The 13,562-nt window shown below is 33.7% G+C and overlaps 1 protein-coding gene across 1 annotated transcript; it reads left to right on the top strand.

Moving 5' to 3' along the window:
* The first annotated feature begins 201 nt into the window (after positions 1–201).
* On the top strand, positions 202–11,912 carry LOC140978829 (transcription factor bHLH30-like). Its single transcript, XM_073444058.1, has 2 exons — positions 202–1,347; positions 11,302–11,912. The coding sequence occupies exons 1-2, from the start codon at positions 799–801 to the stop codon at positions 11,779–11,781; spliced, it is 1,029 nt and encodes a 342-aa protein (XP_073300159.1). The 5' UTR covers positions 202–798; the 3' UTR covers positions 11,782–11,912.
* Positions 11,913–13,562: the final 1,650 nt, after the last annotated feature.

The raw sequence follows: 13,562 nt of genomic DNA on the forward strand, positions 1-13,562 counted from the left end.
ATTTTCCTTGTATTATTATTGTCATGTCTTCTCAACTTTTTTTTTAAAAAAAAAGGAAAATTCATAATACCTTATCCTCTTTTTTATATATATTTTTTTAATAAATACACACTTTATCCTCTTTCGCATGGCTTTGTCATATCTATATTCCGATGTACGGGCACCAAACGGTTTACAAATATTAGTGGGGTATCACCACCGATGAAGCCTCAAATCCAGTGGTCATTATTGATCTAAACACTTGTCATATGAAAAAAAAATTGGGACACTAATACTCATTATCCGAGGATAATGCCGGGAACAAGAAGTCAAGCCACCAACAAAGCTCAACACAAAGGAAAAGGTTGTAGTCAGTGGTAGGATAAGAATGGGTTCTTTCGCTCTTCAGATAAATCACCACTTAATAAAGGTTTTATTGACAGAGAAAGGAAAAAGAAAAAGGGATTGAGGAGACACGAGAAAAAAGTTCAAGTTAGAGGAGCAAAACAATATTCTTCCTCCTCGCATCACAAAACAAAGGTCTGTCTACATAGTATATCCCTTTTTTATTTACTTCCTTTTGCTCCCCAATGCGTGCCCGAGTAGAATCCAAGTTTTTTGATACTTTCCCTTCACATATTCTTTCTTTTCATCTTTATGTGAAAGAAAGATGGCACGATCGTGAGTCAGCCCTAAACTATGTTTGAGTAGTGACCTAAATTTGCAACTTTTGACAACTAAAGAATTAGCATATATCTAAATCCCATACAGAACATTCATAAACCGAGGGGGTGTTCGAGGATTGATATAATATTATGAATGACAAGGAGGAGAAAGACGATAATCAAGAATATATTAATATCTCAAGGGATATATGTTGTGTCTAATAACGGCGAGGGTTTCCAAGTTCAAGATCTATCACTTGTTCAAGAAATGCAGCAAGAAAATACAACGGATGCATATATTGGAGTCGGAGGATCAACCCTTTGCATTTCTCCGGTTCACATTTTCAACCCGGTTGACAACTTTCAGGGTTCGGGTAGCGACCCGTTTCATCTCCAACCACCGCCATCATTTGGCAGTTACTTCAACGGGAGAGGTTCGGCCAGCTTACAATTTCGATACGATGGACATGATGTTCTGGACCGTCACATGAGACTTATTTCTGAAGCTTTAGTCCAAATGGTGCACCCTAACTCGGCCCCTTTTGGGCTGCAAGCTGAGCTACAGAAAATGACTACTCAAGAAATCATGGATGCAAAGGCTCTTGCAGCCTCTAAAAGCCATAGTGAAGCTGAGAGGAGACGTAGAGAAAGGATCAATAATCATCTTGCTAAGCTCAGAAGCTTACTCCCTAGCACAATCAAAGTAAGCATTTTAATGCCCTATTTTGTTAATTTGATAATTACCATATAATTCTTGTAATCCGATGTTCACACAAATCTGGGAGCTTGATTCTATGTCATCTCTTGTGGGTTCAAAGATTTTTCAGATTATAACATATCCCAAGATTCTACTTAAAATACTTTGAGCTTATAGGGTCCGATCCGACTTAAGGTTTTGTTCGGGATTAATGGACTCAGAAAATGGAAGAATCTAGACATTAGACAAGAAAAAATGACACTTTTAGTGCAGGATTAATCAGTATGATGAGTGGATATAATTTATGTACATTCTTAATGCAAATATTTATATTTACACTACAAGAAAAACGTCCAACAACAACGCATATACAACAGTTTTTGTGAAAAACCGTTGTCGTATAGTTTTTAACAACGGTTTTAGTGAAAACCGTTGTCGTAGGTAAGTTTTGACAACGGTTTTACAAAACCGTTGTCTTTTAGGGGTTAAAAGACAACGGTTTTCATAAAACCGTTGTCTTTTAGGAGGTCAACGACAACGGTTTGTAGAAAACCGTTGTCTTTTAGCGTTTTTTTAAGTCAAAAGACAACAGTTTTATGAACCGTTGTCTTTTGCCGTGTTTTTTTTATCAATCGACAACGGTTTGCAAAAACCGTTGTCGATTGGCGTATTTTTCAGACAAACGACAACAGTGTTAAGAAACTGTTGTTGAATATAGCGACGGTTTTGATTTAACCGTCGCTACTTCAGCGACGGTTATACTACGACCGTCGCATGTTTAAGTTTAGCGACGGTTGTTTTTACACCGTCGCTATATTAAATTAGCGACCGTTTAGAAAAAACTGTAGCTAAAATGACCGACAGTTTTCAAATTTGCGACAGTTAAATGAAATAACAGTCGCAAATTCTCTATAAATAGCCACATTCTCGGTCCATTTTCACAACATCACTTTACAACACTTACACAATTTTAGTTTCGATTTTGAGTAAATTTTTTCGCTTTAAATTTTTCTGTGTTAGTTAAAATCATGAATATTGTTAGCATAGTCAGATTAATATTGTTAGCATAGTCAAATTATAAGCATTTTTTTTAGATTTATTAAAAGTAATTTTTTTTTATTTTAATGAAAATAATTGCGACGGACATTATTAATAACTGTCGCTAAAATCAGCGACAGACTTGATGGTAATCTGTCGCTAAATTTAGCGACAGTTTATAAAACCGTTGCTAATTGGCGACGAATTGTTTAAAGTCCGTCGCTAATATTAGCGACGTCTAAGAAAAAACCGTCGCTAATGCATTANATATATATATATATACACGGATTGAATTGTGATTTTACTCTATTGTCCTCATCTATTGTCATAATTAATTGTCCTCATTAAAAATAAATTGTCTATCGCCCTCATTAAAAAAAAATTTCCTATTGTCCTAATTGTCCTAATAAAATAATAAATAGTCTATTGTCCTCATTAAAAATAAATTGCCCACATTAAAATTATACCAACGTGACACTTTGTCTTCCTCTACTTTAGTTAGTTTATTAGTGTATTAATTAATCCGTTGCCTCCTCTGTAATCACTCACTTTCATGCATCCATATTTGGCTTACTCAGTCTTTGATATTTCCCTACTGTAATTGATATTTCCCTATTGTAATTTTGATGGCTCGTGGAAGGAGACCGAGTCTTGTCTCCAGTTTTGTCACGAGGTAATTTCTTTCTGTGTCTATGTTTGTCTCTACGGGTTTTTCTGCTGTTTTCTATAGTTATGTTTTCCGCTTCTCTTAGGAATACCCACGAGCATGGGCTTTTTCGCGCTCCAGTTACATCTTCTTCGAGTGAGATTCTTTAACTCCTACGCTGTTTATCGTTTCTTTGTTTCTTTTTCCCCTCGTCGATGTTCGGTCTTTTATTTGTTGCATGGCATATGTTTCTTTCTCTGCTTGCTTTTTTCTCCTTGCAGCCCATCCGCATCCTCGGCCACAACTTGGTTACGGTTGTCTGTCCCAATGTCAGTTCACTCTTGTTCCACATCTATTTAATTTTTTTTATTTGTTATTCTTGTTGTGTATTTTTGTGGTCTCTAATTTTTATTCTTTTTGTTTCTTATTGGTCATCTATTGATGTTGTTTATTTCATTCACTTCTACTGATGTCGTTTATTTCATTCGCTTTTCCCGTTGTGCTTCGTGTGACTTCTAAGTTTTATGCATTCGTTGTTTTTATTTGCACAGACTTATTTTCCCTGCCAAAAATTATGTTATATTCATAAAAAATATACTTCTTCAACAATTATTAATGATTCGAATCCATATATGATAATATTCGTTCCATAATTCTACCAATTTAAGATTGAAATGAAATAAATGGTTGCATCTATAGAAACACATAATTAATAATTACTGAACTTATAAATTCAATAGCCGAGATATGAAATATTTATTTTGCAATATATCAAAATATTTGGTCAACAACTAATGATTCGAAACAATATATAATAATATTAATTATTAAATTATTTGGTTATGTGGAACAACCTTACAAATAATAGTAATAGTGTTAGACATTCTTATATTAAAATAAATAATACAAAAAATTATGCTAGCAGAGGTTTCGTACATATTTTTACAATTTATATATTAATTATATTTTTCACAATCTTAGTTTTTTAAAATAATACAAAAATGTTTATATTTTACAAAACAGAAAAAAATTTATAAATTTATCTGTCGAGGTTTAAAATATAATTATCACATAAAAAAAAGTGAATAAAACAATATAAAAAAATTCAAACTGATTTTGTGTCAAAATATGTGTTCAACAATTGATGATTCGAATCAATATATAATAATATTAATTTTTACATTAATAATTATTAAAAAAAATTGGATTTTGTAAATTGTAAAATGAAAAATTTAGAACTCATTTATTCCATAATTTTATCAATTTTAAATTGAAATGAAATAACTGGTTGAATGTATAGAAACACATAATTAATAATTATTGAACTTTTAAATTCAATAGCCGAGATATGAAATATTTATTTTCCAATATATCAAAATATTTTTTTCAAAAACTAATAATTCGAATCAATATATAATAATAATACCTTACAAATAATAGTAGTAGTGTTATACATTCTTATATTAAAATAAATAATAGAAAAAATATGCTAGCATAGGTTTCAAACTTATTTTTACAATTTATGTATTAATTATATTTTTCATTATCTTAGTTTTTTACAAATAATACAAAAATGTTTATATTTAACAAAACATAAAATAAAAAATTGTAAATTTATCTGTCGAGGTTTAAAACTTAATTATTAGATAAAAACAATATTAGTGAATAAAACAATATAAAAAATGCAAACTGATTTTTTTATATTTTTATGTAATGAAAATCAGGGATTGGACCAATGTAAAAGATGTATCCATATAAATTCTACCTATTCTTCAACTCTTGATTAAATTATCTTTTTCTCGACAGTCAATGAGGTGGACTTGGACTACTTACATGTACTTGCGCCCATGTCATGTTGTATTTTTTGTGGTGCTCGGAGGTTTTCTTATGAACCTCCATCGTTCTGTTGTGCTTCTGGCAAGATTAGGCTGGCTTTACCGGTTGCTCCGACAATTCTTATCAACTTGTTTAAAGACGCGTCGTCTCCTTCTGCTCTTTTGTTCCGTCGCAAAATCCGACTTTATAACAGTTTATTTGCATTCACTTCTTTCGGCGCTCGACTTGATAAGAATTTAGCTTCGTCGAATCATGGCGTGTATACATTTCGTGTATCGGGCCAAGTGTTTCATTCATTGCCTCCTCTTGTCCCCTTAAAGGACGGACCCAGATATTTCCAACTCTATTTCTGGGATAGCGATAATGAATTGCGTAACAGAGTGTCTGTTGTTGATGATTCAGATGTCGATGAGGACATCATGTTGTTGTTAATGGATTTATTAAAGGTTAACCCATATGCTCAGCTTCTAAAAAGAATAAATCAATATCCTACGATTAGAGGCCTAATGTTGCATATTTGTAAGAATGTGCCTGTTGATCAGAGGTGTTATAATTCTCCATCTACAGACCAAGTTGCAGCTATCTGGTTGGAAGGTAATGATAGTGTGAATATTCCTTACGATCGAGATATAGTCGTGCATGGAAATGATGGGTTAATGCATCAAATAATGCATTATTTTGGATGTTATGATGCATTACAGTATCCATTGTTTTTCCCGTATGGTGATAGTGGTTGGCATCAGAATATCCCTAAAATTAGTAATGATCTAACCTCGAGAGATGTTGTCAATGATGTTATGCCCAATTCAAATGTTTCTTCTTTTTCCGAGGTTGTCGCTGGTGAAACACGAGGTGATATTTCTTTGCTTTTGTTTTTGTTGAGATATATTTTTGTTTTTTTTTCCATCTTATAATATCTTAATATAGTTTGTTTCTCTGTTATTTTTTTATGTGATATTGATTTTTACTCCACTTTGCATTGCAGCCGTCCATGGTAAAAATGATAGGATGGTGTCATGTAGGGAGTATTACTGTTATAAGTTGCAGATTCGAGATACTGATATGTCTGTTTTGTTGTATGGTGGAAGATTGTTGCAACAGTTTGTTGTTGATATGTACATCAAGTTAGAAACAACGCGACTTGACTACTATCGACGAAATCAATCAGAGATCCGATCCGAGATGTATCAAGGAATAGTTGACAGTGTTGTTAACGGGGAAACTCGTGGAAGTGAAATCGGACACCGTGTTGTTCTTCCTGCGTCATTTATTGGAGGGCCTAGAGATATGCGTAAGAGGTATCTTGATGCAATTGCTTTGGTAAGAGCGTTTGGGAAACCAGATTTGTTTATTACGATGACTTGTAATCCAGAATGGAAAGAAATTAAGGACAATCTTTTTGTTGGTCAAGTTGCTCAAGATCGCCCAGATTTAGTTTCACGCGTATTTCATGCGAAGTTAATTGACTTGAAAGATCAAATTCTTAAAAAGTCCATATTTGGTCGTGTTGCTGCCTATGTCTATGTTATTGAGTTCCAGAAACGAGGCTTGCCCCATTGTCATATGCTTATTATTTTGGCTACCGATTGCAAAATTAATTCACCCGATATGTTTGATTCTTACGTTGTTGCGGAGATCCCAGATCCAGCTAATTCCCTAAGCTGTTTCATTTAGTCTCCAGACACATGATGCACGGTCCATGTGGTATATTGAATAGAAAATGTCCTTGTATGGTTGATGGCCGATGCAAAAATCATTATCCTCGTTTGTTTTCAGAAAATTCAACTCAAGGTCGAGATGGATATCCCATGTATAGACGGAGAAATGATGGCCGAACTGTCACAGTCCGAAACTGTACGTTAAATTCACAGTGGGTTGTTCCTTATAATCCATACTTGTTGTATAGGTATGATTGTCATATTAATGTTGAGATATGTTCAGGGCTCACAGCGGTAAAATATCTATATAAGTATATATATAAAGGTCATGATAAGATATATGTTCATCTCTCACAACACGGTTCAGACACCTTCATCGACGAGATAAGAGCATTCCAAGATGCTCGTTGGATTTCTGCTCCGGAAGCAATGTGGAGAATTTTTGAATTCGATTTGAATGAGATATCTCCTCCGGTTATTAATTTACCCTTACATTTACCTAATAAACAATGTATTACCTTTTGGAATCACCAGAACTTGAAAAAGGTGTTGGACTCAGGTAATGTTGGCAAAACTATGCTAACTGAGTATTTTGTGACATGCTCAAGTGATGCTGACGCTAGAGAATTATCGTATTCAGAGTTCCCACAGTATTATGTTTGGGATAGGAGGACCAAGACATGGAATGAAAGGAGAAAAAGACAGGTAATAGGCCGTTTAAATTCAGCAAATCCTACAGAAGGAGAGAGATATTATCTACGAGTGCTGCTGCTTCACGTTCGTGGAGCAGTCTCTTTTGACGATTTACTCACTGTTGGTGGACAGACATGCTTCTCGTTCAAGGAAGCAGCTCAGCGTAAAGGTTTGCTAGAGTCCGATCGTAGTAATTTTGAATGTTTAAACGAAGCTATGAGTTTTCACATGCCAAATGCTTTCCGTCGGCTGTTTGTTATTCTATTGGTATACTGTGAGCCGTCTGATGTCAATAACTTGTGGGATTCTTTTTATGAACAATTGTCGGATGGCTTTGCAAGGGATGGCGTTGTTGGTGATGTCGAGGTGTTGTGTGAAACCCTTAGATCTGTTAATTACTTTCTTGAAAGCATGGGTAAGAATAGTTGTATGTATGACTTGCCCAAAATACCAAGTCTTGCAGAGTCCTCTACAATTTCAGGATGCAGAGAGATAATGGATGAGATGTGTATTCCATTATCAGCAGAAGATTTGGTTGCTCATCTACATCTTAATACGGGACAGCGTGTAGCATATGATTTGATTATGGATTGCTTAGAAAATGCAAGAGGAGGCTTGTTTTTTGTCAGTGGTTCCGGAGGAACTGGTAAGACATTTTTGTATCGTGCTCTTCTCTCCACTGTTCGGTCGAGGTCTATGATAGCTTTAGCTACGGCAACATCTGGTGTTGCAGCATCCATATTGCCGCGAGGTCGTACAGCTCACTCTCGTTTTAAAATTCCTATCGATTTACATGAGAATAGTTTTTGTTCCATTTCAAAACAAAGCGGATTAGCTGAGTTGTTACGTCGTGCTAGACTTATTGTTTGGGATGAGACTCCTATGTGTAAACGCTTCGCTATTGAAGCCGTTGACCGCACGTTGCAAGATCTTGTTGGCAAAAAGGAACCTTTTGGCGGAAAAGTTGTTGTCTTGGGAGGAGACTTTATGCAAGTACTACCAGTAATTCCAAAAGCTACGGTTCAAGAAACTATTGATGGGAGCTTAATCAAGTCTTACTTGTTTCATTTGATGCACATAATTGTTTTGTCTGAGAATATGCGTGCGAGAGAAGATCCTGTATTCTGTAATTTTTTATTACGTGTGGGTCAAGGGATTGAACCAATGGATGAGCATGGAAATATCAAGATTCCAGATGACATGCTAGTAAGGTATTGTGAAGAAGATGATGACTTATCAGAACAGAGGCTGATTTCTTATGTTTATCCAAGCCTGACCGAAAATTATTCATCAACCTCTTATATGAAAGGTCGAGCTATTCTTGCAACGAAAAATGTTCATGTCGACAGAATAAACGAAAATATTATTTCCTTGTTCCCCGGAGAAGAGATGATTTTTTTGAGTTTTGATGAAGCAATCGATGATACACAAAACTTTTATCCAGATGAATTTTTGAATAGTTTGACACCCAATGGTTTGCCTCCTCATCGTCTCGTGCTTAAAAGAAATTGTCCTATCATGCTTCTTCGAAATCTTGATCCATCGAATGGTTTGTGCAATGGGACAAGAATGGTGTGTAGAGATTTCAGAAACAATGTTATCCATGGAGAAATTACTGTTGGTCATCATACTGGAAAGATGGTTTTGATCCCTCGCATACCTTTATCTGCAGCAGAAAATGAAGGATATCCATTTCAATTTAGGCGTAAACAGTTTCCTATCCGCTTGTGTTTTGCCATGACAATTAACAAATCCCAAGGTCAAACTCTTCCGATTGTTGGAGTGTATTTGCCTGAACCTGTTTTCTCTCATGGCCAATTATATGTGGCCATATCGAGAGGTATTTCTATGAGATGTACAAAGGTTTTAATAAAACCTGACACTTACAATGCAAACAATGATACGCTTACAAAAAATGTAGTATACAGAGAAGTGCTTGATGGGGTTGTTTGAATATTCTGGTTCAATTCTTTGGTGGAATATTGATATGATAGATTCATGTTTCATTTCACAATGCTTCTATTATGTTTTCTGCCTGTTTTATCGATTATGGTCACTTCGAAGCGGTATGCATTTTGACTCTGTATACCACACTTCGTTGATTTTTTTTTTCAATAACAACTTATTGAAAAAACTTTTTTTAAGTTGATGAAAATGACTATTTAAAAATTACAATAGTGGTTTCATTTCTGAAGTTGAAAACCTACACACATATGATATTAAAGTTGTGTGTTTTAAAAGTAGATATCTTCTATTCATATGATTTTTATCATTCGGAAACTCTACTCTATAAACGATACCATCTTCATTAATTGAAATATTACAGCGATGATTTATTATTGTATCTTTTATGTCAAACTGCACTACCCAAATTATAACAAATTTTATTTTATTCTTTTAATCTTTCTTTAAATATTCTTGAAAACAAATTGAGCCAAAATGAGATACAAATCATTTTTTTATTCGCATATAAATATTAAAAATGAAGTTTATATTGTTCGGGTCGGGATATATTTGTCAAAACTGAACCAACAAAAAAAAATGAAATTTAATTAGATAATAAATAATTCCATTTTTTTTGTAATATTAGATATTTTATATGAAAATAATAGCATCTGCCACAATCTGTAACACTCCATCACGTTTTTCCACTGAATTATCCAACAACAAATGTCGATATCAGGAAACGGACATCTCGGAAGATTATCAAGCCAATTAAACCAAGCAATGTACAACAAAAGGAAGAAAAATCAAATGAATTAAACGTCGACAGAAACATCAAGATCCATGAAGACGAAGATGAAATAGAGATCCGAGATGACGAACCAATTGTCGCGTACCAAAAAAGAGCTAAGAAGAAAAAAATCGATGGGTACGAAAATATTTCAGGAGGTCTTCAAATCAAAGCAAAGAAAATTTGATGATTTCATTTGTAACCAAATCATTTTTTATTTATCTATTATAAGTATTTATTATTTCAAATATAATTAAAACATATTTACAAAATTTTATCATATAAATATTATCTCTATTTCTCTACGTGCAACGCACGTACATTTATCTAGTTAAATTATATATACTTGTCCATTATCCGATCAGCATATATACGAAGATCGTGAATGAGAATACAGCAGAGAACATCAAAAGAATGTAATCAATGAGTTTTTTCCTTTATGTGACACAGACTTGGTGTAGCAAGCAATTTGAACTAATTTATGCTGCATGCATTCGGATCCCCCAACGGGGCTCGTCAGTTTTTCTTTGGTTCATATTCTACATCAAAGGGTGATTTTAAATTTTATTTATTCAACTAATTTTTTATACTGATGTCACCGATTCCCAATGGTAGTTCCAAGGGAAGGGACTACGGGGCGGGGGAGAGGGAACATGCGTCACATCTCTCAGTTTGATTCGATAAAGAGAAACCTTGGACCAGTCCAAAAGCTTCCTTCGAAATATCTTGCCGGATCTGCAGACAAAAATTCTATACAAGGGATTTTAAAAGAAAAAAATAAAATAAAATAAAATAGACAGACAAAGAAGCATTCTTGTCAGTAGTTCGGCTCATTTTCACACTTTATCATACCTATGCCTAGTTTCCAAAACTCCATGCACCTTCAATATTTACCTCCAAAAGATTGATAAAACTCGAAAAAAATTCGATTTGCGGTTCGATGTACTTACCCATTTCTACAGATTAAATCCGGGTTTATTGTTCTTGCAGATTTGATTTTTTTTAAAAAAAATTATTCTCATATTGAGTTTTGTCCCTCCAAAAGACACTAAGCTATAAGTCAGGTGTTAGCACCGAACTGATACCGAATCTGGGGAATTTAATTTTTCTTACACAATTCTTGTAAACAAATTTATTTGCTTCCAATGAAAAAAATATGTGGATACAGTGAAAGAATTTAAGGCTCTATAACTTCTCATTTTATCACTGCATGTTATTGTAAAATTTAGCTTCGATCTGCTTCAGTCATTGAATTCTTGTAACAGATTCTATCAAAACAAAACATTGATAGTGTATCTTTTATTCAGACAATATTGTAGCTTTTATTCTATCATAAAATTTGTTGTTATTTTTAGACAGATAAAGCTTCATTGTTAGCAGATGTGGTCCAACAAGTGAAGGAGCTAAAACGCCAAACTTCCGTAATTCAAGGAACAAGTCCAGTTCCATCGGAAACCGATGAAATAAAAGTTGATAATGCATCAGATGAAGATGGTAAACTAGTGATCAAAGCTTCAATCTGCTGCGAAGACCGGTCTGACCTCTTACCTGACCTAATCAAGACTCTAAAATCTTTGAGGTTAAGAACACTAACAGCGGAAATGACTACACTCGGAGGCCGAGTTAAGAATGTTCTATACATAACTTGTGAAGCAGATAATCAAGATTCAAACATTGACAACATTGGTTTTGAGCAGCAACAACCATTATGTATTAGCTCAATTCAAGAAGCACTTCAAGCAGTAATGAAGTGTAATGGCAATGAGTGTGGTACTTCAGGGAGTGTTAAAAGACAAAGAACAAATTCAAATATCCTTAAACACAGGTCCCTCTAAAGATTAGACTCTAAAAATGAACTTTATTTTCTTTTCCTTTTATGTCTCTTTTTTGGGTTTTGATTTGATTTCCTTGGTAATTATTCTATGGGGTGTTTGTATAATATTTTGGGACTAAATATTAGGACCAAACCGGCCCTGCAGCCACCTTTCACAATATATATACTAGCATCGCGATACATGCGTTACTTGCTTATACCATCGTTTTTTTAGCAAATGAATGCAATTCGGTGGGCGCTTAACAAAGACATACAGATAAACAATCAAAATACGTAAATTCATAATGTGTAACAAAAACTTGAAAGCAATAACTTTATAGCTTACCCAAAGTCCAAACTCCTCAAAGGCAAGAGTGATGGGCCGTCAAGTTTTGGATGCGAAGGTGAACTTGAAAGCAGAAATACATAAATTTCAGAATATTGGTATGCCGTTGTGTGGTAATTTTAAATGTAGTTGTTATTTCAATGTCAGCATAAATATTTCAATACAATCAGTGATACTAGAAGTATTTGTACTTGTATTATCAAAAAAAATTGAAAAAATTTGATAAGTTAAACCTCATTCTTCTAAAATAACAAATATTAAGTTGAGAAATTTTTTGTACTCTGTGTGTTTCGTCAAAACTTCTACATGCAAGCAATCTTTGTTTAATGTTTCAAAAATTATCGATCCAATTATATGTAATACCAATATATGAACAATTTTTTCAATGATCACTTCTGATATCGGAACACAAAGAAATTTTATTATTTAAAGTAGCAAATTCTTTAATTAATTCTTTTTTCATCAACGACTAATTTTTTAAGTGCGCATTTGAGAGTATTTAGTGGAATACATCTAATAGAAAGATTTGCACATGTTGAAATCTAATTTTTAAAAGAAAATTTATCACTAAACTAAAATAAAGTTGTTCAACTGTATAAAATTTAGATGTTTCTTCTCTAAATTTAGTTTCGTCGAATTTAAAAAATTGAGAATCGTTACCCAATTGAGAAGAGAATGTCCGAATTTGAGTTTAAGAATGATCAATACCAATTTTTATTGGATGAAATTTTTCTTCATGTGTCACGTCAAAGTTCCATAACCACCTTTTGTTGAAATTTTTAAGTTTTCAAACAATATTTGTTTTTGGCTTGCATATCACTAGCGCGAAGAGTCATCTTTTCGAAATGTTTGATAAAGATATCGGATGTCAGGCGAGGCACTGCCCTAGTTTTACTTTTAGTTGTTATCGGATTGCTCATATTTTCTAAACTTTGATAATGACGTGTTTGTTGAGCCTCTTGATCCCGTTTTTTACTAATCGAAAAAATCAAAATCATAGCAATCGACATTGAATGAAGGAAAATCGTGTGCTTGAACTCGGGTGGCATGATGTCAAATTCCTTTCCTTTGCCACCCTTACGACTTGATCTTGCTCTGGTCATTTGTATTAATATGAAAATTGAAGTAATTATGAAAATATATCAAAAATTGACAATAAATCATTAAATAAGACTTGATATTTTGATAATCAAGAAAGAATTGAGATTAGAGATTTAGATAAAATTGTGTGAAAAAATGAAGGGGGTGGAGGGTATTTATATAATAAATATGGAACGATCGACTTGTTGTGTCGACAAGCGGTCGCTTAATCGTGACCGTAGATCTCCAACGACCACTTTGATTGGTTGATCGTGATCATTTATCTTAAATTTTTCGGAAAAATAAAAATAAAAAAATCAGACCCGTCTGGTCAAACCCTTCAACTCGGCTGGTTGACGAGTTTTACATATGGAAAC

Source organism: Primulina huaijiensis, chromosome 6 (assembly GCF_012295235.1).
Source record: "Primulina huaijiensis isolate GDHJ02 chromosome 6, ASM1229523v2, whole genome shotgun sequence".
NCBI lineage: Eukaryota > Viridiplantae > Streptophyta > Magnoliopsida > Lamiales > Gesneriaceae > Primulina > Primulina huaijiensis.